At 43.6% G+C, this 22139-nt stretch overlaps 1 protein-coding gene and 1 long non-coding RNA gene across 5 annotated transcripts in view; one reads left to right on the forward strand and one right to left on the reverse strand.

The window, feature by feature from the left end:
* The window catches only part of LOC106587616 (talin-2), a 130352-nt gene extending 115579 nt beyond the window's left edge, over positions 1-14773 (forward strand). For 2 of the 4 annotated variants that reach the window (XM_045709029.1, XM_045709028.1), the window contains 12 exons: positions 5418-5601; positions 5861-5986; positions 6218-6289; positions 6952-7068; positions 7662-7847; positions 8107-8214; positions 8297-8402; positions 9064-9188; positions 10333-10521; positions 10677-10859; positions 11084-11209; positions 11667-14773. In XM_045709029.1, the coding sequence (XP_045564985.1) occupies positions 5418-5601; positions 5861-5986; positions 6218-6289; positions 6952-7068; positions 7662-7847; positions 8107-8214; positions 8297-8402; positions 9064-9188; positions 10333-10521; positions 10677-10859; positions 11084-11209; positions 11667-11795 (1651 nt within the window). In that variant the 3' untranslated portion in view covers positions 11796-14773. Of the gene's footprint in view, positions 1-5417; positions 5602-5860; positions 5987-6217; positions 6290-6951; positions 7069-7661; positions 7848-8106; positions 8215-8296; positions 8403-8532; positions 8571-9063; positions 9189-10332; positions 10522-10676; positions 10860-11083; positions 11210-11666 lie in introns of those variants that run through there. The other 2 variants (XM_045709030.1, XM_045709031.1) reach the window with 2 other exon arrangements.
* A 3054-nt stretch (positions 14774-17827) lies between these two features.
* On the reverse strand, positions 17828-22135 carry LOC106587621 (uncharacterized). The gene is made up of 4 exons (XR_001324471.2): positions 22001-22135; positions 21358-21451; positions 20458-20483; positions 17828-18023 (listed from the first exon to the last, which is right to left on the reverse strand). It is a non-coding gene; the product is annotated as an uncharacterized lncRNA (long non-coding RNA).
* Positions 22136-22139: the final 4 nt, after the last annotated feature.

Raw genomic sequence — 22139 nt, forward strand, 5'->3', positions numbered from 1 at the left:
TTAGTCCCCACAAGGTCAAGTGCTATTTCTAGGGGGTTTAGAGTTAGAATTAGGGTTAGGGTTAGAATTACATTAAGGGTTAGTGCTCGGGTTAGTTTTAGGGTTAAGGTTAGGTTTTTGGGTTCGGGAAAGACGAACCATCAAACAGGCAAAGCGTCAATACAGAACAAAGATGGATTACCAGGACTTGTACTCAAAGCATGCGCGGACCAACTGGCAAGTGTCTTCATTGACATGTTCAACCTCTTCCTGGCCAAGTCTGTAATACCTACATGTTTAAAACAGACCACCATAGTGCCTGTGCCCAAGGTAGCGAAGGTCACCTGCCTAAATGACTACTGCCCCGTAGCACTCACGTTGGGAGCCATGAAGTGCTTTGAAAGGCTAGTCATAGCTCACATCAACACCATCATGCCAGAAACTCTAGACCCACCCCAATTCGCATACCGCCTCAACAGATCCACAGATGACGCAATCTCAATCGCACTCCACACTGCCCTTTCCCACCTGGACAAAAGGAACACCTATGTGAGAATGCTGTTCATTGACTACAGCTCAGCGTTCAGCACCATAGTTCCCACAAAGCTCATCTCTAAGCTAAGGACCCTGGGACTAACACCTCCCTCTGCAACTGGATCCTGGACTTTCTGACAATGACCCTCGGCTGCGTCCTCCTGTACTCCCTGTTCACCCACGACTGCGTGGCCAAGCACGACTCCAACACCATCATTACGTTTGCTGATGAAACAACAGTGGTAGTCCTGATCACCGACAACGATGAGACAGCCTATAGGGAGGAGGTTAGAGACCTGTCAGTGTGGTGTCAGGACAACAACCTCTCAATGTGAGCAAGACAGAGGAGCTGACCGTGGACTACAGGAAAAGGAGGGCCGAACAGGCCCCCATTAACATTGACGGGGCTGTAGTGGAGCGGGTCGAGAGTTTCAAGTTCCTTGGTGTCCACATCACCAACAAACTATAATGGTCCAAACACACCAAGACAGTTGTGAAGAGGGCACGACAACACCTTTTCCCCCTCAGGAGACTGAAAAGATTTGGCATGGGTCCCCACATTCTCAAATTTCTACAGCTGCATCCTGACCGGTTGCATCACTGTATGGCAACTGCTCGGCATCTGACCGGAAGGCGCTACAGAGGGTAGTGCGTACGGCCCAGTACATCTCTGTGGCCAAGCTTCCTGACATCAGGACCTATATACTAGGCGTGTCAGAGGAAGACCCAAAGAATTGTCAGACTCCTGGCAACAAAGTCATGAACTGTTCTCTCTGCTACCGCACGGCAAGTGGTACCGGTTCGCCAAGTCTAGGACCAAAAGGCTCCTTAACAGCTTCTACCCCCAAGCCATAAGACTGCTGACCAACTGAACTAATCAAATGGCCACCCAGACTATTTACATTGAGTACGGGTTAGGGAAAATAAGATTTTGAATGGGACTGAATTGTATCCACCCTCAAGGTTGTGTGTGACAGAGACAGCTGGAATCAGGCCTTAGGCCAGGGGTGTCAAACTCATTCCACGGAGTCTGAGTGTCTGCACGTTTTTGGTTTTTCCTTTCAATTAAGACCTAGACAACCAGGTGAGGGGACTTCCTTACTAATCAGTGACCTTAATTAATCAATCAAGTACAGGTGGAGGGAAAACCCTCAGACACTTGGCCAACCGCCGCCTTAGGCCAACCTCCGCCCCTGCACTCAGTGACTGGAAGACATATAACCTAGTGATCAGGCAGGAGGAAGTGTCTGGACTGGAGTCACACTACAAATCATTCAGACTGGGAGGAGAGGAAGTCGCTCAGTACTTCAGACCAAACACTTCTATTAAACACTTCAGACGTACTGTACCTTACCTGACCCCTGCCTCCGCAGATGCTCTGACAAAGATCAACCTTTGATATGGAAACCTCTGAAGGTTGAATGATGTCATCTTTTTAACACTAGAACCGCTTGGCATCTATGGACCCCCTTCAAGCTAATGAGCAGTCATTTTGACTGCAACATTCTAACAGTGTAATTAATATATTTCATGTTATAGCAAAAATGATCATTTGGTTGTGTTTATGAAGGCCTTGGGTAACATGATAATCCGATTTGTATTTTATTTCAAATTACACAGTAGCATTTTCCTTTACTGTAATGCTCAAACGCAAAAATTCTAGTTTTGAATACATTTTATTTGTGAAGTGCTTTGTTACAACTATGAAACAGAAAGCATATGCATAGGAACATGGTAACAGCTTATTTTTAGAAAGACAAAAGAAAATACCCCAACCACCAAGAAGTAGGGTCAAAATACGCATGGTCAAATGATGACAACATCAGTAGCCTGAACATCATTAGAAGTAGGGTCAAATGATGACAACATCAGTAGCCTGAACATCATTAGAAGTAGGGTCAAAACATGACAACATCAGTAGCCTGAACATCATTAGAAGTAGGGTCAAATGATGACAACATCAGTAGCCTGAACATCATTAGAAGTAGGGTCAAAACATGACAACATCAGTAGCCTGAACATCATTAGAAGTAGGGTCAAAACATGACAACATCAGTAGCCTGAACATCATTAGAAGTAGGGTCAAATGATGACAACATCAGTAGCCTGAACATCATTAGAAGTAGGGTCAAAACATGACAACATCAGTAGCCTGAACATCATTAGAAGTAGGGTCAAATGATGACAACATCAGTAGCCTGAACATCATTAGAAGTAGGGTCAAAACATGACAACATCAGTAGCCTGAACATCATTAGAAGTAGGGTCAAATGATGACAACATCAGTAGCCTGAACATCATTAGAAGTAGGGTCAAATGATGACAACATCAGTAGCCTGAACATCATTAGAAGTAGGGTCAAATGATGACAACATCAGTAGCCTGAACATCATTAGAAGTAGTGTCAAAACATGACAACATCAGTAGCCTGAACATCATTAGAAGTAGTGTCAAAACATGACAACATCAGTAGCCTGAACATCATTAGAAGTAGGGTCAAATGATGACAACATCAGTAGCCTGAACATCATTAGAAGTAGGGTCAAAACATGACAACATCAGTAGCCTGAACATCATTAGAAGTAGTGTCAAAACATGACAACATCAGTAGCCTGAACATCATTAGAAGTAGGGTCAAAACATGACAACATCAGTAGCCTGAACATCATTAGAAGTAGGGTCAAATCATGACAACATCAGTAGCCTGAACATCATTAGAAGTAGGGTCAAAACATGACAACATCAGTAGCCTGAACATCATTAGAAGTAGGGTCAAAACATGACAACATCAGTAGCCTGAACATCATTAGAAGTAGGGTCAAAACATGACAACATCAGTAGCCTGAACATCATTAGAAGTAGGGTCAAAACATGACAACATCAGTAGCCTGAACATCATTAGAAGTAGGGTCAAATGATGACAACATCAGTAGCCTGAACATCATTAGAAGTAGGGTCAAAACATGACAACATCAGTAGCCTGAACATCATTAGAAGTAGGGTCAAATGATGACAACATCAGTAGCCTGAACATCATTAGAAGTAGTGTCAAAACATGACAACATCAGTAGCCTGAACATCATTAGAAGTAGGGTCAAATGATGACAACATCAGTAGTAGTGGTCTCGATAAATAGTGAAACTTGGCACAACAGCAATAATGACATTACAATGAATATGTGTTAATATGACAGTAGTCAAAAATAAACAATTATTGTCAGCTCGTACTTCATCAGTAGGATTTCATTTAGCTATTATCCCTTGTCCTAACAGTTGACACGATTTTCTTAACTTTCACATGCTTGACACACTTGGACATACCTTTGTTTCGTTGTAGTGCGTAATAGTGTCCGGTTTTCTCTTGCTTGTGTCCCGTTGTCTTGTCATTCTCCAGCACTGTTGTTGAGTACAACGGCTGTGCAGGTGCCTTATTTTGCGCAGAGGAAGGGTGCTCCCGTCTGTTTGTTTATGGTGCCTGCCATACTTGTTTTCTTTGCAAGCAACTTGTTCGCCAATGACAGTGAAGTGAAGAAATTGTCCGTGGTGACAGTTCTCCCCTTGCTAACGTAAAGTTCCACAAGCCTCATCACCACTTGCTAACGTAAAGTTCCACAAGCCTCATCACCACATTCTCTGAAACTAGTTCCTGCTGCGAGATGTGGATATTTTCCCAAAGATTGAAAGCCGTTCAACAATTACGCTCTCGCTGTGTAGCGTCCTCCAAGTAGGCCAGAGTAGTCTCATAAGGCTGGTTGGATTTGTTGTACTGATATACAACAATGATGATCAGAATGGATCAATACAATATAATGGCCCTCCCTGTTCTTAATTCACAATTGGTGATTACATTAGTAAGCTTCTTTCGCTTCCCCTCGCTCATCAACTCACCCCTTTTCCACATCATACTTCATTTATTTCATCTGTTGTGTGTGTGAAATGAGTTTAGGTTCAGTTTAAACTTGGGACTCCACTTTCAACTGTCGGAAGAAGGAGCAGAGCAGGCCCTACTGTTGGGAGGAGGAGCAGAGCAGGCCCTACTGTTGGGAGGAGGAGCAGAGCAGAGCAGGCCCTGCTGTTGGGAGGAGGAGCAGAGCAGAGCAGGCCCTACTGTTGGGAGGAGGAGCAGAGCAGAGCAGGCCCTACTGTTGGGAGGAGGAGCAGAGCAGAGCAGGCCCTACTGTTGGGAGGAGGAGCAGAGCAGAGCAGGCCCTACTGTTGGGAGGAGGAGCAGAGCAGAGCAGGCCCTACTGTTGGGAGGAGGAGCAGAGCAGAGCAGGCCCTACTGTTGGGAGGAGGAGCAGAGCAGAGCAGGCCCTACTGTTGGGAGGAGGAGCAGAGCAGAGCAGGCCCTACTGTTGGGAGGAGGAGCAGAGCAGGCCCTACTGTTGGGAGGAGGAGCAGAGCAGGCCCTACTGTTGGGAGGAGGAGCAGAGCAGGCCCTACTGTTGGGAGGAGGAGCAGAGCAGGGCCTACTGTTGGGAGGAGGAGGGGCAAGGGGGAAAAACCATTCAAAAAAATGACATGCCCTCCTATAACTGGTTATTACACCAGTTCTGTTTGTGATATTACGATTCTAACAACGGCAGTGTGTTTTTAGACTTATTTAGGAAAGTCAAGGACGGAGTGGGAAAGAGTTAATGGCAGAGTAATAAAAACAAAAAAGATAATGAGCTGTCAAAATGACTGCTTTAGGGTTCTAGTGTTAAGAGCTATCGTTTTGTGTGGGTTAAGAGTTTTGATGTGTTGGTGGAGGGTCATCGCATAGCAGGATGGTATTAATAAGACCATTGGAATAAAAAAAAAACGTAATGTTTACCCATGGTAACACCTGCAGAAGTTTAGAGATTTGACCGCCTCTCTTTGTCTGTCCGTCTCTCTCCTCCCTCTCCCCGCACCCCCTCCCAGGGAGAACATATTGAAGACAGCGAAGGCTCTGGTGGAGGACACTAAGATGTTGGTGTCTGGAGCAGCGTCCGGTCAGGACAGACTGGCCCAAGCTGCCCAGTCCTCAGCTAAGACCATCACACAGCTCACTGACGTGGTCAAACTGGGCGCCGCCAGCATCGGCTCTGACGACCCAGAGACACAGGTGACCAATTATTCATTTTAGGTGACATCTTCTGTTCCCAAAACAGTCCTTAGTGGACAGAATTACTGTACCATTTTAGACTGTTTTTAATTAATGAAACATAGGCCTACTGCAACTTTCCTTTCTTCAAAGAGACTGCTATTAAAAGTAGGAAGTACTGTAGCTATTTAGGGGGACCTATTGATGTATCCAACCTGGGATGGACTCGACCCCAGATTGTGTCCTTAATAAGCTGATGATGTGTGTGTGTTCTGTATAGGTGGTTCTGATCAACGCAGTGAAAGACGTGGCCAAGGCCCTGGCTGAGCTCATAGGAGCCACTAAGTGTGCTGCGGGCAAGGCTGCAGACGACCCGTCCATGTACCAGCTGAAGAGTGCTGCCAAGGTAGGAGACCCAGTGAGACCCATGGAGGACTCTAAGGCCGCTGTCTCTAACAGGCATTGTTGCATCATCATCCCTCCTGGCTGTAGCTTATTATACATCTTCTTGACAGAGTGATTTTTAGTCCAGCACTAGGCTTAATCTGTGTCCGGGCAACCGCCAAATTCTGTTTGAACTATGTCTAGTGCTCTGAAATAAAATATTGTAAGATTAAATCTTGTAATCTACGCCCAGTTGTCCCCCAGAAACATGGCAGAAGTGAACGGGATGCCTCCTCAGTCTGATATGTGCGTAAAGGGTGTTCTGGTGAGCGCTTCCAGTACACCAGATGAAGGCATGCTGTCGTTGTGTGCCATAGCAGCAGATTTCCTCCCCCTCCTTTAGGCCTAGCCATTAATCAACATACCATCTTTCTCGCCATGCTCTAATCTCATCCAGCACTTGTCAATAACCCAGCCAAGTGGAAAGGAAGCGAGATCTAAAATCACTGTTAGCCACTACCTACCTAGCGCATGTGGTGGAAATGTAGTTTAACAGACTGATGGGCTGTGTCCCAAATGGTATCCTATTCCCTATATAGTGCTCTACTTGGGGCCCTGGTTAAAAGTAGTGCACTATATAGGGAATAGGATACCATTTGGGACGTAGTCATAGTAATCCAGGGAACTCCTTTTAACCTGCTTTTGGACCTTCTCCAATCCCTGAGGTAGACAAACAGTAGATAACAGGTAGATTATGGCTTATATTAATTTCAGCTCAAACTGCAGTGCTGTGGTTCATGTTGATGGCTGTTGTGCTCCCCGTCTTTCAGTTCCATATGGTGTTTACGTACATAATAATACCAACAGCACACGCAAACTGTCAACAGAAAAAAAGGGTACTCTCTCCGCCCACCAAAGGCAAGATGTCTCTCTCACTGACATCCTTGGACCTGTCTCCCCATTGTCCCCCCTCTGGTAACCCACCAGGTGATGGTGACCAACGTGACGTCCCTGCTGAAGACGGTGAAGGCTGTGGAGGACGAGGCCACGCGGGGGACCAGGGCCCTGGAGGCCACCATTGAATGTATTAAACAGGAACTCACGGTAAGCAGTCATCTATAAAGTGATTTATTTAATCAATGACTTGATTAGGATGATGACAATGGACATGCTCTCTCATTTATGCTTTGTGACCTAAACATGTCCTCAAGCTAAGCTGGAAATGCTTTATTAGATACATACTATAAAAGCATTGACATATTGAATCATCAACCATAACGGTTTATATACTCGTCACTAGATGAGCTCTGAACTCTAGAACGGCCCAGGCCCTGTGTTTTCCCTGCTATCCTTATCTTTAACTGACAGAGGACCACAGATCTCCATTAGTTTGTGGTTCCAGCTCTTAGCTTTATCAGTTTCCCCTCAGGACAGCCTCCTAGTGCAGCTACAACTAGAGCCTTGATCAAACACGGATATTACCATGGGATCAATAAGATCACCCAGAGTTAACTCAACAACCAGTGTTGCCACATTGGGACACATTAGTATGCCTGTTGTGTGTTAGGTCATTATAGGATATAGCCCTGTTAGGTGGTACTGCACACGGCTGTACAATTCAACATTACATGGAGAGCTGTTTGATATATTAAATCAGTGAGGTTTTTAAGAACATATTGAGTGTTGTGTTTCTTCAGGTGTTCCAGTCTAAAGACGTCCCGGAGAAGTCGACCACGCCTGAAGAGTTCATCCGCATGACCAAGGGCATCACCACGGCAACAGCCAAAGCAGTGGCGGCTGGGAACTCTGCACGACAGGAGGATGTGATCTCCACAGCTAACCTGAGTCGCAAGGCCATCTTCGACATGCTGACCACATGCAAGGTTCTGATCAATACTCCTTACTAGGGAAGATGCCCCCTACCTTCTGTCCCCTACCCTCCTATCCTGTATACTTAAACCCTGACCAGCACAGCCATTTTCAACATGCTGACTATATGCAAGGTTGTGATCGTCCCTAGGCCCTAAACGTTGTAGATGTTAGAGGAAGAACAGATATTGATATTACTCCTCATCTCATCCATACTGACCACCTGGAAAGTGGAACATCTGACTCCTAACACTGTGTGTCTGTGTCCCTCAGCAAGCAGCTTACCACCAGGAGGTGAACAAGGACGTACGGAGCAGAGCGCTGCTCTACGGGACAGAGTGCACCACAGGTTACATTGACCTACTGGAGCATGTGCTGCTGGTAGGTTGGGTGGGGGTGGGTGTGATAATAGTGATGATGGGGATGTTTTCCTGAACCACCTCTACTCTGTGTGTATCAACAGGTCCTCCAGGGGCCTACAGCAGAGCAGAAGCAGCAGCTGGTGTTCTACTCTAAACGTGTTGCTGGGGCTGTTACTGAACTCATCCAGACTGCTGAGGCCATGAAAGGTGAGAAGACACTTCACTGAACTACTGTACACCTGGTTCATAATATAGGACAGTAATGATCATTTAGCATATATACTGTATGTATCCAGAGTGTTCTATTAACAGTCTGTTCCTGCCTTCTTTGCCACAGATGGAGGTAAGTTAAGAATGTAACCAGTTGTGATTCAGGGCCGACCATTCCATTGAGATTCGTTGTTGATTTGTCCCTCTTTACAGGCCCGTTAGTCTAACAATATCCCCATCCATCCATCATGCTCTTCATTTTAGTTTCCATCTCACCATAAAGACATGGTGAAATGCTTATCACCCTGGCCATTGCAGTGTGGATGCTCTTCATTTTAGTTTCCATCTCACCATAAAGACATGGTGAAATGCTCATCACCCTGGCCATTGCAGTGTGGATGCTCTTCATTTTAGTTTCCATCTCACCATAAAGACATGGTGAAATGCTCATCACCATGTCCATTGCAGTGTGGATGCTCTTCATTTGCGTATTTAATGTCACTGATAAGATAATTGCGATTCAATCTTAAACACACTTAATTTGCTGTGCATGCCGTGTCATGTGGCGTTTGTTCTGTCTCTGTGGTCTCCATATTGTGAGGCGTGCTCTGTTCATACACTGCTGTGTGTGTGGTAACTCACTGTGTGTGTGTTTCAGGCACAGAGTGGGTGGACCCAGAGGACCCCACAGTGATAGCAGAGACAGAGCTGTTGGGGGCGGCAGCGTCCATCGAAGCAGCGGCTAAGAAACTGGAGCAGCTGAAACCCAGAGCCAAGCCCAAGGTAGGACACTACACCACCCACAACGTACCTCACAAGCCACATGGGTATTTTTAACCCCCAATTTCTACACTAATAACATAAATGGGATGCATAAGTTGGAGCAAGAATGACAATCCTGTCAGTAATTTTGTCTTGGTGCTTGTCTCTTTGTTGGTGTTTGTGTTTGGCTGTCTGTTTAGAGACCGTGTCGCATCAGTTTTGACACTCAGATTCTGTGGTGTTCAGTCGCCGTGAGTCAGTGTTAGATCCATAGGGTGATGCTCTATTCACTATTTGAATGTCTAATACTTGTATTGTCTCTCCTCACATACAGTGAAAGTAGTGGCAACCTCTGTCTCTGGATTTATTCATGTTTGTACACCTGTATGTACACCCGTCTATATGTACTTTGGTCTGTTTACCAGACTATCAGTCTGTCTGTAGCTGATATCATGTACGTTGTTCAGGAGGAACCCCCTACTCTATTCTGACTTTGACCTTCTGCTCACCGCTACCTCCTCTCTCCCTCCTTCACTCGTTTCCTCTTTCAATCCCTTTCTCCCTCCCCTTCCTGCTGTCTGTGATTCTAACCCTTCTGTTCCTCCCTTCCTTCTCACTCCTGCTCTCCCTCTCTTTCTCTCTCCCTCTCTTTCTTTCACCCTCTCTCTCCCTCCTGTCCTGTAGTTCTAGTTGTAGCCCATCTGTCCCTATATACTGTAGAAGTACTCCTCTGGTCAGAGTATAAACCCTGGAAGCCTTCTCTGCAGGCCTCTGTCTGATATGTTTGATATATTAGGTTGTTATTCAATCCAACTATATATCAAACATATTTCTACAGTGTCCCGCCCTGTCTACAGACTGTGTGTGAGAGGGACTGGTCTAATCTTGGAATGACTTGGCATAGAATAGTTGTAAGTGTTTTGTGTTCTTATTTCGTTTAGTTTGCCCCAAATAACAGATGTTACTGAGAAGTTTCTGTAGTGCAGACAGTACGGATTTGTAAACAAATCTGTCAGTGAACTATTTTGAAATTGAAAGACTTGAACAGCTTTACTCTAAAACTCCAACATCAAAACCATTCCGTTTGCCATGTAATATGATTGCTGCCTATCTTTGTCTCTTCCTGTGAGACGTCTGAGTTGTGACTGTCTCGTCTCCCCTTCAGCAAGCAGATGAAACGCTGGACTTTGAGGAGCAGATCCTGGAAGCAGCTAAGTCCATCGCTGCAGCTACCAGTGCCCTGGTCAAGTCTGCTTCAGCTGCCCAGAGAGAGCTGGTGGCTCAGGGCAAGGTGGGCTCTATTCCAGCTAACGCAGTGGATGATGGTCAGTGGTCCCAGGGTCTCATCTCAGCGGTACGTACACACACCTACACACACAATCTAAATAAAGCCGCTGAATAACGTTTGTCAATCCTTTTTTGAAGAGCTGGAATGAACACATCATTAATTCTAAAGGATTGCATCTTTGAAATGTATATGAAGCGTTCTCTCTGTGTTCTCTCCTACAGGCCAGGATGGTAGCAGCAGCCACCAGTAACCTGTGTGAGGCAGCTAACGCCTCGGTCCAGGGCCAAGCCAGTGAGGAGAAGCTGATCTCGTCAGCCAAGCAGGTGGCAGCCTCCACAGCCCAGCTCCTAGTGGCCTGTAAGGTTAAAGCTGACCAGGACTCTGAGGCCATGAGGAGACTACAGGTACTAGGATGATGAGTAACAAATTGCCCCTTGCCTCCTAGGCACTCCTGTAGATCTTACACGCCTATCTAATTGTTTCAGATCTGGAGGGGTGCAGGGGGAGACGGGGCTCGGGGTCAATTTGGAATTCAGTGTAACCCCACAAACACACATCTTGTGATTAGCATTGTGTAATAGTTGTAACATGTTATGTGGTATGATATTGATGGACTGTCCTCCCAAAGGCTGCTGGTAATGCAGTAAAGAGGGCGTCGGACAACCTGGTCCGAGCGGCCCAGAAAGCAGCGTTCCACAAGGCAGACGATGACAATGTGGTGGTCAAGACCAAGTTTGTGGGAGGAATCGCTCAGGTGAGACTTCAGGGCTCTGGCAGACTCCACAGTGACATGTAGACTTTTCAAACCAGATTTACTCTTGTCAAGCCTTTCAGTTCTGTAAGTGGACACATTAAGAACAACTCCAAGCAGTTATCAGGAGCTGACAGCACTGTACAGTATGTTGTACAGGCTGGTTTGAATCAGGTGTTGTGTAGTAACTGGTGCCTGTTCTATCCTAGTGTTAATTAGCTAGGTGTTGTGTAGTAACTGGTGCCTGTTCTATCCTAGTGTTAATTAGCTAGGTGTTGTGTAGTAACTGGTGCCTGTTCTATCCTAGTGTTAATTAGCTAGGTGTTGTGTACTAACTGGTGCCTGTTCTATCCTAGTGTTAATTAGCTAGGTGTTGTGTAGTAACTGGTGCCTGTTCTATCCTAGTGTTAATTAGCTAGGTGTTGTGTACTAACTGGTGCCCGTTCTATTCTGTGTCCAGATCATAGCAGCCCAGGAGGAGATGCTGAGGAAGGAGAGAGAGCTGGAGGAGGCCAGGAAGAAGCTGTCTCAGATCAGACAGCAGCAGTACAAGTTCTTACCCAGTGAACTACGGGAGGACGAGAACTGAGCTATACCCTGCTGCATTGCCATGCTGCTGCTGTGTGTGTGTGTGTGTGTGTGTGTGTGTGTGTGTGTGTGTGTGTGTTTGAGTGCATTTGTACCTGTGCATGTATATGTTGTATGTTACCACACACACGAGCGGTGGGCCAAATTGACTTTCTCAGTGTGCAACAAGGTTAAGTTGGCCTTTTAATGTGTCCACTCAACCAGTGGGGTCAAGCCCAGAATGGGACATGGATAGCCACTGTCTACTACACCTGCAGGGGTCTTTAACTACCAGGAGTTGTCTACTACCACTATGACATGACTTGGCTTGTAATGGTCTATTACCCTGCATGACCTGCCAGTTAACCTACACCGGAAAAAAGTATTCTCTAGAAGCAATGGATTTGTAACAGGTGAACAAGCTGAAAAATGTGCATCCTAATAGTTTGAATGTCTTTCTCTATGGAGCTATACATCTGATGTGATTAGATACCAGTGTTGACATTGAATCTCCAAACTAAGGGGATATTTCTAGATGTTAGCATGGTCTTAACCTTTTGGCCGGACTTTCTTTCATAAAGGAAGAAGAGTGTGATATGTTAGGTGCATACAGTACGTTAGGCATTTACACACACATTGCTATTAATTTCCTTTTTTATGAGACAAGTCAGAAATGATAGCATTTCATAGATATTACTAGTGTTTGAAATTCCACACTTGGCTGATTTGACACATATATATATATATATATATATAATCTCTCCTCCTTGTCAGACAAAGTAATTCAGACAGTTGAGGTATTTGGAGCATATTGAAGAATAGCTTATGGATCTTATTTCATGGAAGCATTTTTTGTCACATTGACCGTTCGGCTTGCGTGGACACTTTTTAAATCCTTGTTTAGATGTGCTCTTGACACTGAAGACTGAAATGTACCTAGTGTTGATAAACGCTTACATTTGCGGCTAATTGCTAGAGACCTCTTTACGACAACCACTTATGATGCATTACAATCTAGTACTTTATTATTTCTGTGATTTGGAGGCAAAGTTACTACAGAATAAAATGTTTAGCAAGTTAAGATACTCTGACACTTACAGTAAGCTTAACTAGTCTCATCCCTTCCACTACTACAGATCTCCTAGCCCTGCATAACCTGGACCGTGGACAGTCCGTTAACTGGCCTTCCCTCTACTATTCTCATTAGTTTACAGTTGATATTGAGCCATACAGCTGGAACTGATGTTCATGAAGCAATACTATGAAGGCGCTGTAGGGGGCAGTGTTGGTGTCCTCACAGCCTCCTGACATGCAATGTAATGAAGCGACCTCTTGCTTGATCTTTTCAAACACTACAAACACTGCACCTCTGAAAACCGTTCAGATACTGTAAGAAAAAATACTAATGTAGGAAACAACTGCTGGTCTTGAAAATGTATTACGATTAAAGTAGGAGTTTAAAAAAAACATCCAGGCAATCTGGAAAAAGATTCTCATTGATAAAGCGTGATTTATCTATAACTCATAATGCAAACTGAAATGAATGGCTCTGATATTGTAACACCCCAGACCTCTTGAATGAATGTGAAGCGATAAATCTTTGTTGACTATACACAATGTACTGTGCTTCTGATGGTTACCCCTGCTGTCTTACACGGGGCAGAGTCCCCCATCCCTCCGTAGGGGCCTGTTGGTCCACTACAGTGGATCACGTCCTGTTGTTGTTCACCTGTTGAATCCGTCTCACTCTTACTCTAATGGTGTTTTGTGTAACTGTAGTGGGAAGTGCTACTATTGCAGTATATTTACCTTCTGTTTGCCAGGGTTGTGTTCGTTATGCACCAAAAGGAGGAAAACGGAGGAGTGACTACCTAGAATTGTCCAATAGAACAACAAAAAGATCCTAATGAACACAACCCAGGTTTGGTTCTAGTGTTTGGTTTTACTAGTTTTATGGACAGTCGGTGAGTGTCGGTTAGCAAACAAATAATTATTGTGAGGTAAAATTCTGCTCTTGCGTGTCAGTCATATGCATGGCTTCTGGGTTCTATTATTTTCGGAACAGAAAATACATCTACACGACGTACTGATTGGTATTCTGAACTGCACATAAGGACAATAACCCCTAACAAACAGCAAACGGTCCATGTTAAACATGTTTTACTCTGTTTTGATGTGTAACAGTAGGCTCTACAGTTCTGTCAGAGTTCACGCATCTGGTCTTTGTAGTATTATGTCATTAGTGCCTTAGTTTGTAGCTCATACAGCATCTGGTCTGCTTGTGACAACTTATCTAGCTGGATAAAGGAGTGTGGTCAGTATCAATGAGTAGGGCCTTGAGTTGTTCCTGTCATAGCCTATTACCAAGACTTTTAGGTCCCATAGAGATGAAAAACACGGCCTCACAGGTACTACTGCGTTGTCCTATAAACTGTACCTCTGTCCCCATCTTTCTGCCTGATGCACCCATGGCCTTGAGGGCAGAGACGAATGTGTCGCTGTGTAAAAAGTACCATCAGTATATGTATACGATATATATGAGGACAACACATTTTTGTACTGCATTCCATGGGCATGTACCAAGATGCTTCTGAACTCTATGTATGGCAGAATGGAGTCTGTCGCTCGGTTATTGTATGTTACAAGTAAATCACAGGATCCACACACTCTGGACAATAGGTCTGTCTCACAAAAGTTTTATGGATTGATTTTCTTTTTTCTTTTAAGCCACGAGGAATAGTTTTTTTTTTAAGGATAAATGTGATAAGGATATTAAGATGTATAGCTGTCACTGTTAATGTAGTGTGACACATTTCAATGGTAGGGAGAAACTGTTCATACCTGTGTGTTTGTCCCATAATGAATTCAATGATAATTCAAGTGCAGTTCTACAAGAAAGATAGATATTAAGTGACAATGACCTACAGTATGGAAACTATTTATCTGGCCACAAGAAAACATATTTTTTGTATTCACTGAAAATAAAGGGTTTCAAAGTAATATGGCCTGCAGAATTGTATTTTTACCTCTTGTTGAATACAGGAGTGTGATCATGAATGGACAGGCTAACATTGTGTTTGATTCCAGCAGCCTTCTCCTAGACTAATCTACATTCTCAGGTTCAGGCCAGCTGGAAATCAAGTCACAGATGACCGAGAAGTTGTTGTTTAAAGATGAGGTGAAAGCCTGTGACAGACTACTGACATGTATACTGTAGTAACGCTTTAATAATCACAAATCCTAGCATCACATCCTGCACATAGAAACATGCACTACTAGCGCAATAACAGAACATGATCCTGTGGTTTTAATAGACTTACTGCTCTAGAGGTGACTTTTTCAGGCAGGGTCCCTTTAAGCAGCTCCTCTGTCAGTGAAGGTAGATGGTATTTCTGAGTCAGCAGTGAGCCTTGTGCTATATTTAGCTGGTGTTGGTTAGAGCCGAGACAGGTACGAATTCTGGCCCGCTCTAAAATCTGAGGGGAAGGTGATTTGTAAATTACACTGGCACAGCTGCTCCCTCCTTCTGCAGGATAATAGCCAGAATTATTGGCAGGAAGGGTGAATCTGAATACTATAATCGCTGATCTCAAGGTGCTGGACAGGTGAAAGCAAAATGGCACCCATCTGATCCTTTAAATCAGTGAAGTAGGACAATCTACTGGTTCACAATTGGAATTGTGTAGCTCCATAAAATAGTCTACAAGCTTTATATGGTCAAGTATCGCGGGCCGCCCTTCCACATCTCATCTTGTTGACACGTGAGAAGCCTGAGCTGTATGTGGTTCAATGTGTTCCCTTCAATCAGTTTTGAAAGGAAACTTCTCTGTTAGAACGTATTGGGAAGTAAAAGTCAAGAGTGTAGGCACTTATTTTGAAGAGTATAGTGCCACATGTCGTCACAATAAAACTTCCTGAATCAGCTGTTGTCTTTTGTCTGAGGCAAGCTGACTCTTAGAATCCTCCCACCCTCCAACCCCAACTCTTTGGCATACATGCTGCCACAGAGGGAAAATGAGACTCCAATGACATAACGTTCCCAGGCCAGCTGCAGTCACCCTTTTGAATGCTGCACCCAGAGCTACACATAGACGTCACACATGGATGTTATCTGTGGGTGGGTGACCTCAGAGGTAGCAAGGTTCTGCTCTGCCCAAACCACATTGTATATGAGATGGGTAGCTGTTGTCAAGCAATCGTTTAGCGTGTCGGTCTGTCTTTCGAAGCACCCACATGGTGTGAAAGAATGAACAGGAATTGTTCAACTAGTCTTGACATTGTGAAGATGAAATCATCTGCCTTTCTCAAAGTTCTTAAACTATAGTGAAATGCGGGGGTTAGAAAACCTCTCTGCACCCATGTATTACAATACAGGCACATTGGAAGGAATACAATTTAGCTGTTGATCCCATTGTGGAATTGTACTACTCTGAGAATGTAGACAATGTCTACTGCATTTCAAGCCCCTTTTCACCTGACACATTGTGCTAAGATGTTTTATCAAAATACCTGAAAGTCCTGGTTAATGAAGAGGACTGCCAGAGGTCTGTAGGGTTCACATAGTTATTACCAGAGACCATTACACTGACACTCTCACCCACGACCGCGGTACAACCGACCGCATTACAGGACCACATACTTCCCACCAGCCTGAGAATTCTGGGAATACTCTACTCACCACAATGCTATTGTCAGACCAGTGGTGTGGGATTGAGGGGTATACTTATGATGGGCTTAGAGGCATAAAGGAAGCACATGTATTACATGACTGACAGAGATACAGTAAGTTTTATGTTATCCCAAGTTCCCAGTAATGGAGGGCCATAGAATCATAGGGTCAGATACTTCAGTAGTAAAAGGGTTTATCACTTCCCCAGTAAGAATACCTAAATAGAATTTACACAGTTAAGTTAACTCTGTGTAAATTAAATTCCATGTACTTTGTTTTGACCCAGCCTGGTCCCTGAGCTATTTTGGAGTTGGCTAAACAGCACAAACAGATCTGGGACCAGGATTTCAGAGGCCCTAGATGCTTGGATAGACTTTTTAAAGCATTATGATGAGATGGCCAGGTACTGTGTTTGTGTATCTGTGTCTAGTATCTGTCTCCATTAGCCCCAAATGTCCTGGGATAGCATGGCTTCTGCTCTGAGCCTCTCTGATCTCTGTATGAGCGGTCTATGTGGTCTTTGATCTGTGTGTATGAGCGGCATGCTGTGCCTGGCAACAGTTGGACAAAACCCAGGCTAACAAGAGAATGGCAGCTGCCTGTCTAGTGCCTGCCATAAAATGAGATGGGCAGACACCACAGGGAGAACATTAGAGAGCACTGCAAACTATTCATCTAATGCTTTAGTCTGCTTCAAAGTACATACAGTGCCTTCAGAAAGTATTCATACCCCTTGACTTATTCCACATTTTGTTATGTTAGTCTTATTTTCTAAATGGATTCATTTTCTCACCCATCTATACACAATACCCCATAATGGCAAAGTGAAAACATGTTTTTAGAAATTATTGAAAATTTAATTGAAAATGAAATGAAAGTATTCACACCACTCAGTCAATACTTTGTAGAAGCACCTTTGGCAGCGATTACAGCTGTGAGTCTTTCTGGGTGAGTCTCTAAGAGCTTTCCACACCTGGATTGTGCAACATTTGCACATTTATTCTTTTAAAAATTCTAGGATTCCATTAGGATTTTTCCTCAAGGATTTGTCCTGTGCTTAGCTCCATTCTGTTACTTTTTTATCCTGAAAAACTCCCCAGTCCTTAAAGATTACAAGCATGCCCATAACATGATGCAGCCGCCACTATGTTTGAAAATATAGAGAGTGGTACTCAGTAATGTGTTGTATTGGATTTGCACCAAACAACACTTTGTATTCAGGACAAAAAGTTAATTGCTTTGCCACATTTTTGCAGTATTACTTTAGTGCCTTGTTGCAAACAGATCTTTTGTAATATTTTTTGGGAGTAACTACAATGTTATTGATCCATCCTCAGTTTGCTCTGTAACTTTAACTGTTTTAAAGTTACAGAGCAAACTGAGGATGGATCAATAACATTGTAGTTACTCCAAAAAAAATCCCTGAGCAGTTTCCTTCCTCTCCGGCAACTGAGTTAGGTATTAAGTCTGTACCCCCAACGTGTTGATATCCTTCGTATCCATAGCCAGAAGGATTTTGCAGTGCATGGTGATCGAACAGGTTTCCAGTTATATTCATCAGCGGTATAGGGAGGGTGAAATCTGTGAATACAAGAATATATATTATACAGTTGATTAACAAAACGTGCGTGAAAGTATTCCTACCTTGGTTTTGTGGTAAATGTGAATAAAAAACGGTTCACTTTTGACAACGGTTTTTATACACACAGTTGAAGTCGGAAGTTTACATACACTTAGGTTGGGGTAATTAAAACTCATTTTTCAACCACTCCACACATTTTTTGTTAACAAACTAACAAACTGCTAGTTTTGGGAAGTCGGTTAGGACATCTACTTTGTGCATGACACAAGTCATTTTTCCAACAATTATTTACAGACAGATTATTTCACTTATAGTTCACTGCATCACAATTCCAGTGGGTCAGAAGTTTACATACACTGTGCCTTTGACTGTGCCTTTAAACAGCTTGGAAAATTCCAGAAAATTATGTAATGGCTTTAGAAGCATCTGATAGGCTAATTGACATCATTTGAGTCAATTGGAGGTGTACCTGTGGATGTATTTCAAGGCCTACCTTCAAACTCAGTGCCTCTTTGCTTGACATCATGGGAAAATCAAAAGAAATCAGCCAAGACCTCAGAAAACAATTGGAGACCTCCACAAGTTTGGTTCATCCTTGGGACCAATTTCCAAACGCCTAAAGGTACCACGTTCATCTGTACAAACAATAGTACGCAAGTATAAACACCATGGGACCACTTAGCAGTCATATCGCTCAGGAAGGAGACGCATTCTGTCTCCTAGAGATGAACGTACTTTGGTGCGAAAAGTGCAAATCAATCCCAGAACAACAGCGAAGGACCTTGTGAAGATGCTGGAGGAAACGGGTACAAAAGTATCTATATCCACAATAAAACGAGTCCTATATCGACATAACCTGAAAGGCCGCTCAGCAAGGAAGAAGCCACTGCTCCAAAACCCCCATAAAAAAGCCAGACTACGCTTTGCAACTGCACATGGGGACAAAGACCGTACTTTTTGGAGAAATGTCCTCTGGTCTGATGAAACAAAAATAGAACTCCTTGGCCATAATGACCATGGTTATGTTTGGAGGAAAAAGGGGAACGCTTGCAAGCTGAAGAACACCATCCCAACCGTGAAGCACAGGGGTGGCAGCATCATGTTGTGGGGGTGCTTTGCTGCAGGAGGAACTGGTGCACTTCACAAAGTAGATGGCATCATGAGGGAGGACAATTAGGGGGATATATTGAAGCAACATCTCAAGACATCAGTTAGGAAGTTAAAGCTTGGTCGCAAATGTGTCTTCCAAATAGACAATGACCCCAAGCATACTTTCAATGTTATGGCTAAAGGACAACAAAGTCAAGGTATTGAATGTCCATCAAAAAGCCCTGACCTCAATCCTATAGAACATTTGTGGGCAGAACTGAAAAAGCGTGTGCGAGCAAGGAGGCCTACAAACCTGACTCAGTTACACCAGCTCTGTCAGGAGAAATGGACCAAAATTCACCCAACTTATTGTGGGAAGCTTGTGGAAGGCTACCCGAAACGTTTGACCCAAGTTAAACAATTTAAAGGCAATGCTACCAAATACTAATTGAGTGTATGCAAACTTCTGACCCACTGGGAATGTGATGAAAGAAATAAAATATTAAATAAATCATTCTCTCTACAATTCTCACATTTCACATTATTAAAATAGTGGTGATCTTAACTGACCTATGTCAGGGACTTTTTACTGGAATTAAATGTCAGGAATTGTGAAAAACTGAGTTTAAATGTATTTGGCTAAGGTGTATGTAAACTTCCGACATCAACTGTATTTGTAGTTGTCCACAATCTAAGTCAGAACCGTCCAGAGTAGTGATGCTATTCGGGCGGGAGGGTGCGGGCAGCAATCGGTTGAAGGGCATGCACTTAGTTTTACTTGCATTTAAAAGCAGTTGGAGGCCTCAGAAGGAGTGTTGTATGGCATTGAAGCTCGTTTGGAGGTTAGTTAACACAGTGTCCAAAGAAGGGCCAGATGTATACAGAATGGTGTCATCTGCGTACAGGTGGATCAGAGAATCACCAGCAGAAAGAGCGACATTATTGATGTATACAGAGAAAAGAGTCGGCCCAAGAATTGAACCCTGTGGCACCCCCATAGAGACTGACAGAGGTCCGGACAACAGGCCCTCCGATTTGACACTGAACTCTATCTGAGAAGTAGTTTTTGAAGCAGGCGAGGCAGTCATTTGAGAAGCTAAGGCGATTGAGTCTGCCGATAAGAATGCGGTGATTGACAGAGTCGAAAGCCTTGGCCAGGTCGATGAAGACGGCTGCACAGTACTGTCTTTTATCGATGGCCGTTATATCGTTTAGGACCTTGAGCGTGGCTGAGGTGCACTCATGACCAGCTCGGAAACCAGATTGCATAGTGGAGAAGGTACGGTTAGCCTACATGTGATCTGCATAACATTCATGCGACAAACCAATACCAATTGTACATACCTTTGTGTGCCTCCTCGTCAGTATACCTGCAGACACAGACACACACAAATAAGTTGTCAGTTCAGGCATCTGCGCCCAATGCAGCTATAGCCTTCAACATATTCTTACCTCTTTGTTGACTGACATCCACTGAATTGTGTCCATTTTCTGTTTTATAAATAATTTTTAAAGCGAGGAAGTGCCAAACAGCCATTTGCACAAATATGAAAAGATAGATAGTATCACCATAAAACTATCAATTTAGATCATACAATTTAGATCATACAAAATTGAAGAGATCTTACAAATGTTTAGTTAAGTGCCTGCACCTGCTGTTTTCTCAAATTCAAATCAAAATGTTTTTGTTGGGCAGTTAGGCACCTGCAAGAACCCCCAAGAACTAAGGAGGTTCCTTGCTGAACCCCACCTCCTATGGGGTTTTTGGAAGTAACTTTTGGGGGCATTTTTCAGTGCCAATAACCCTAAGGTTCTTCAAAGAACTTTAAGGATCTTAGAAGAACCCTTGTTGAAGCCCTATGTACAGTATGTAACAGGTGCAACTTGAGCAAACAAGACGGTCCTTAAAATACCCCTCAAGAAAACATGGGAGGAACAGAGAGGACAAGAAGAGGAGGTTGTTTGAGTAGATGTCGCTGAGCCAACCCAGAAGGATATGGTGATATAAAGATGTCATTGTTTGTGTTGTTCTGTTATTCTCCTTTATGGGGTATAGGCCTACAAGAGCAGTACCTTTCACACACATATCACCTAAAGTTTAAACCAATGTTCTGTACGTATGAGTACTGTAAAGTAAAATGTACTATAAATGTAAGTACTAGACATTTTTTCATTATCTTCCCCATAAAGATATATCCTAGAAATGATTTAGGTAAAAGTAAACTTGAGGGTATAAGTTCATACCATGCAGCCAATCACAGTGTGTTTGGACAGGTCTCTGGTTCCTCCTCCACTGTCCATGTGTGACAGCTGTGACTGAATCCCCTGGACCTGTGAACTGTCACAGAGGAAGAGGGGGATTGCTGAAATGCCAAAGCACTCGTTTCTTACCCTGTGGCCATTTTGAATGAACTCCAAGGCACTTATAAGCTCGATGATATGCCACTGTTGAATATAACACAATCTGATGCCCCTCTTCAGATTGTGAACACTATCTTGAGGGACTTGTTGACGTGCACCTCTCCTCTACTGTGTGGTATCACTGACAGAACACTTCAGCATAGATAATATGACACCCCTCCCAAGGACAATCCCTTTTAAACATTAGACTAAATTTGTCTGCTTTAATAACTGCTTATTTTGTCTTTGGAGATCAGAGTTACATGACCCCATCTCTCAGGTGTTATGGTTCATAGTGGAGACACGATTCATAATCAAGAGGGGTCAATGGCTAAACTAAGTGTGGGCGACACAATTATTTTAAACATGAATTTGGTTGGAGGAATGGTAACATAAACAACGATTAGTGCCATTATTTATTCCTATAAATATTACTCTATCAAGCCTTCTTTGAACTGCTGTGTTGAGCAAATGTAAGTTATCCTACCAGAATGAAATGAGCAATTCCAGTCAAAGATCATGTTTTTGTTGTCCACCTTCACTTCCTTGTGCATAAATTGACCCCCACTCCCCAAACTGACTTCCTTGGCTGTAGCCTACGTCTCAGAACAGTGTTTGAAAAAGGA

This window comes from Salmo salar, chromosome ssa26 (assembly GCF_905237065.1).
Source record: "Salmo salar chromosome ssa26, Ssal_v3.1, whole genome shotgun sequence".
Lineage (NCBI taxonomy): Eukaryota > Metazoa > Chordata > Actinopteri > Salmoniformes > Salmonidae > Salmo > Salmo salar.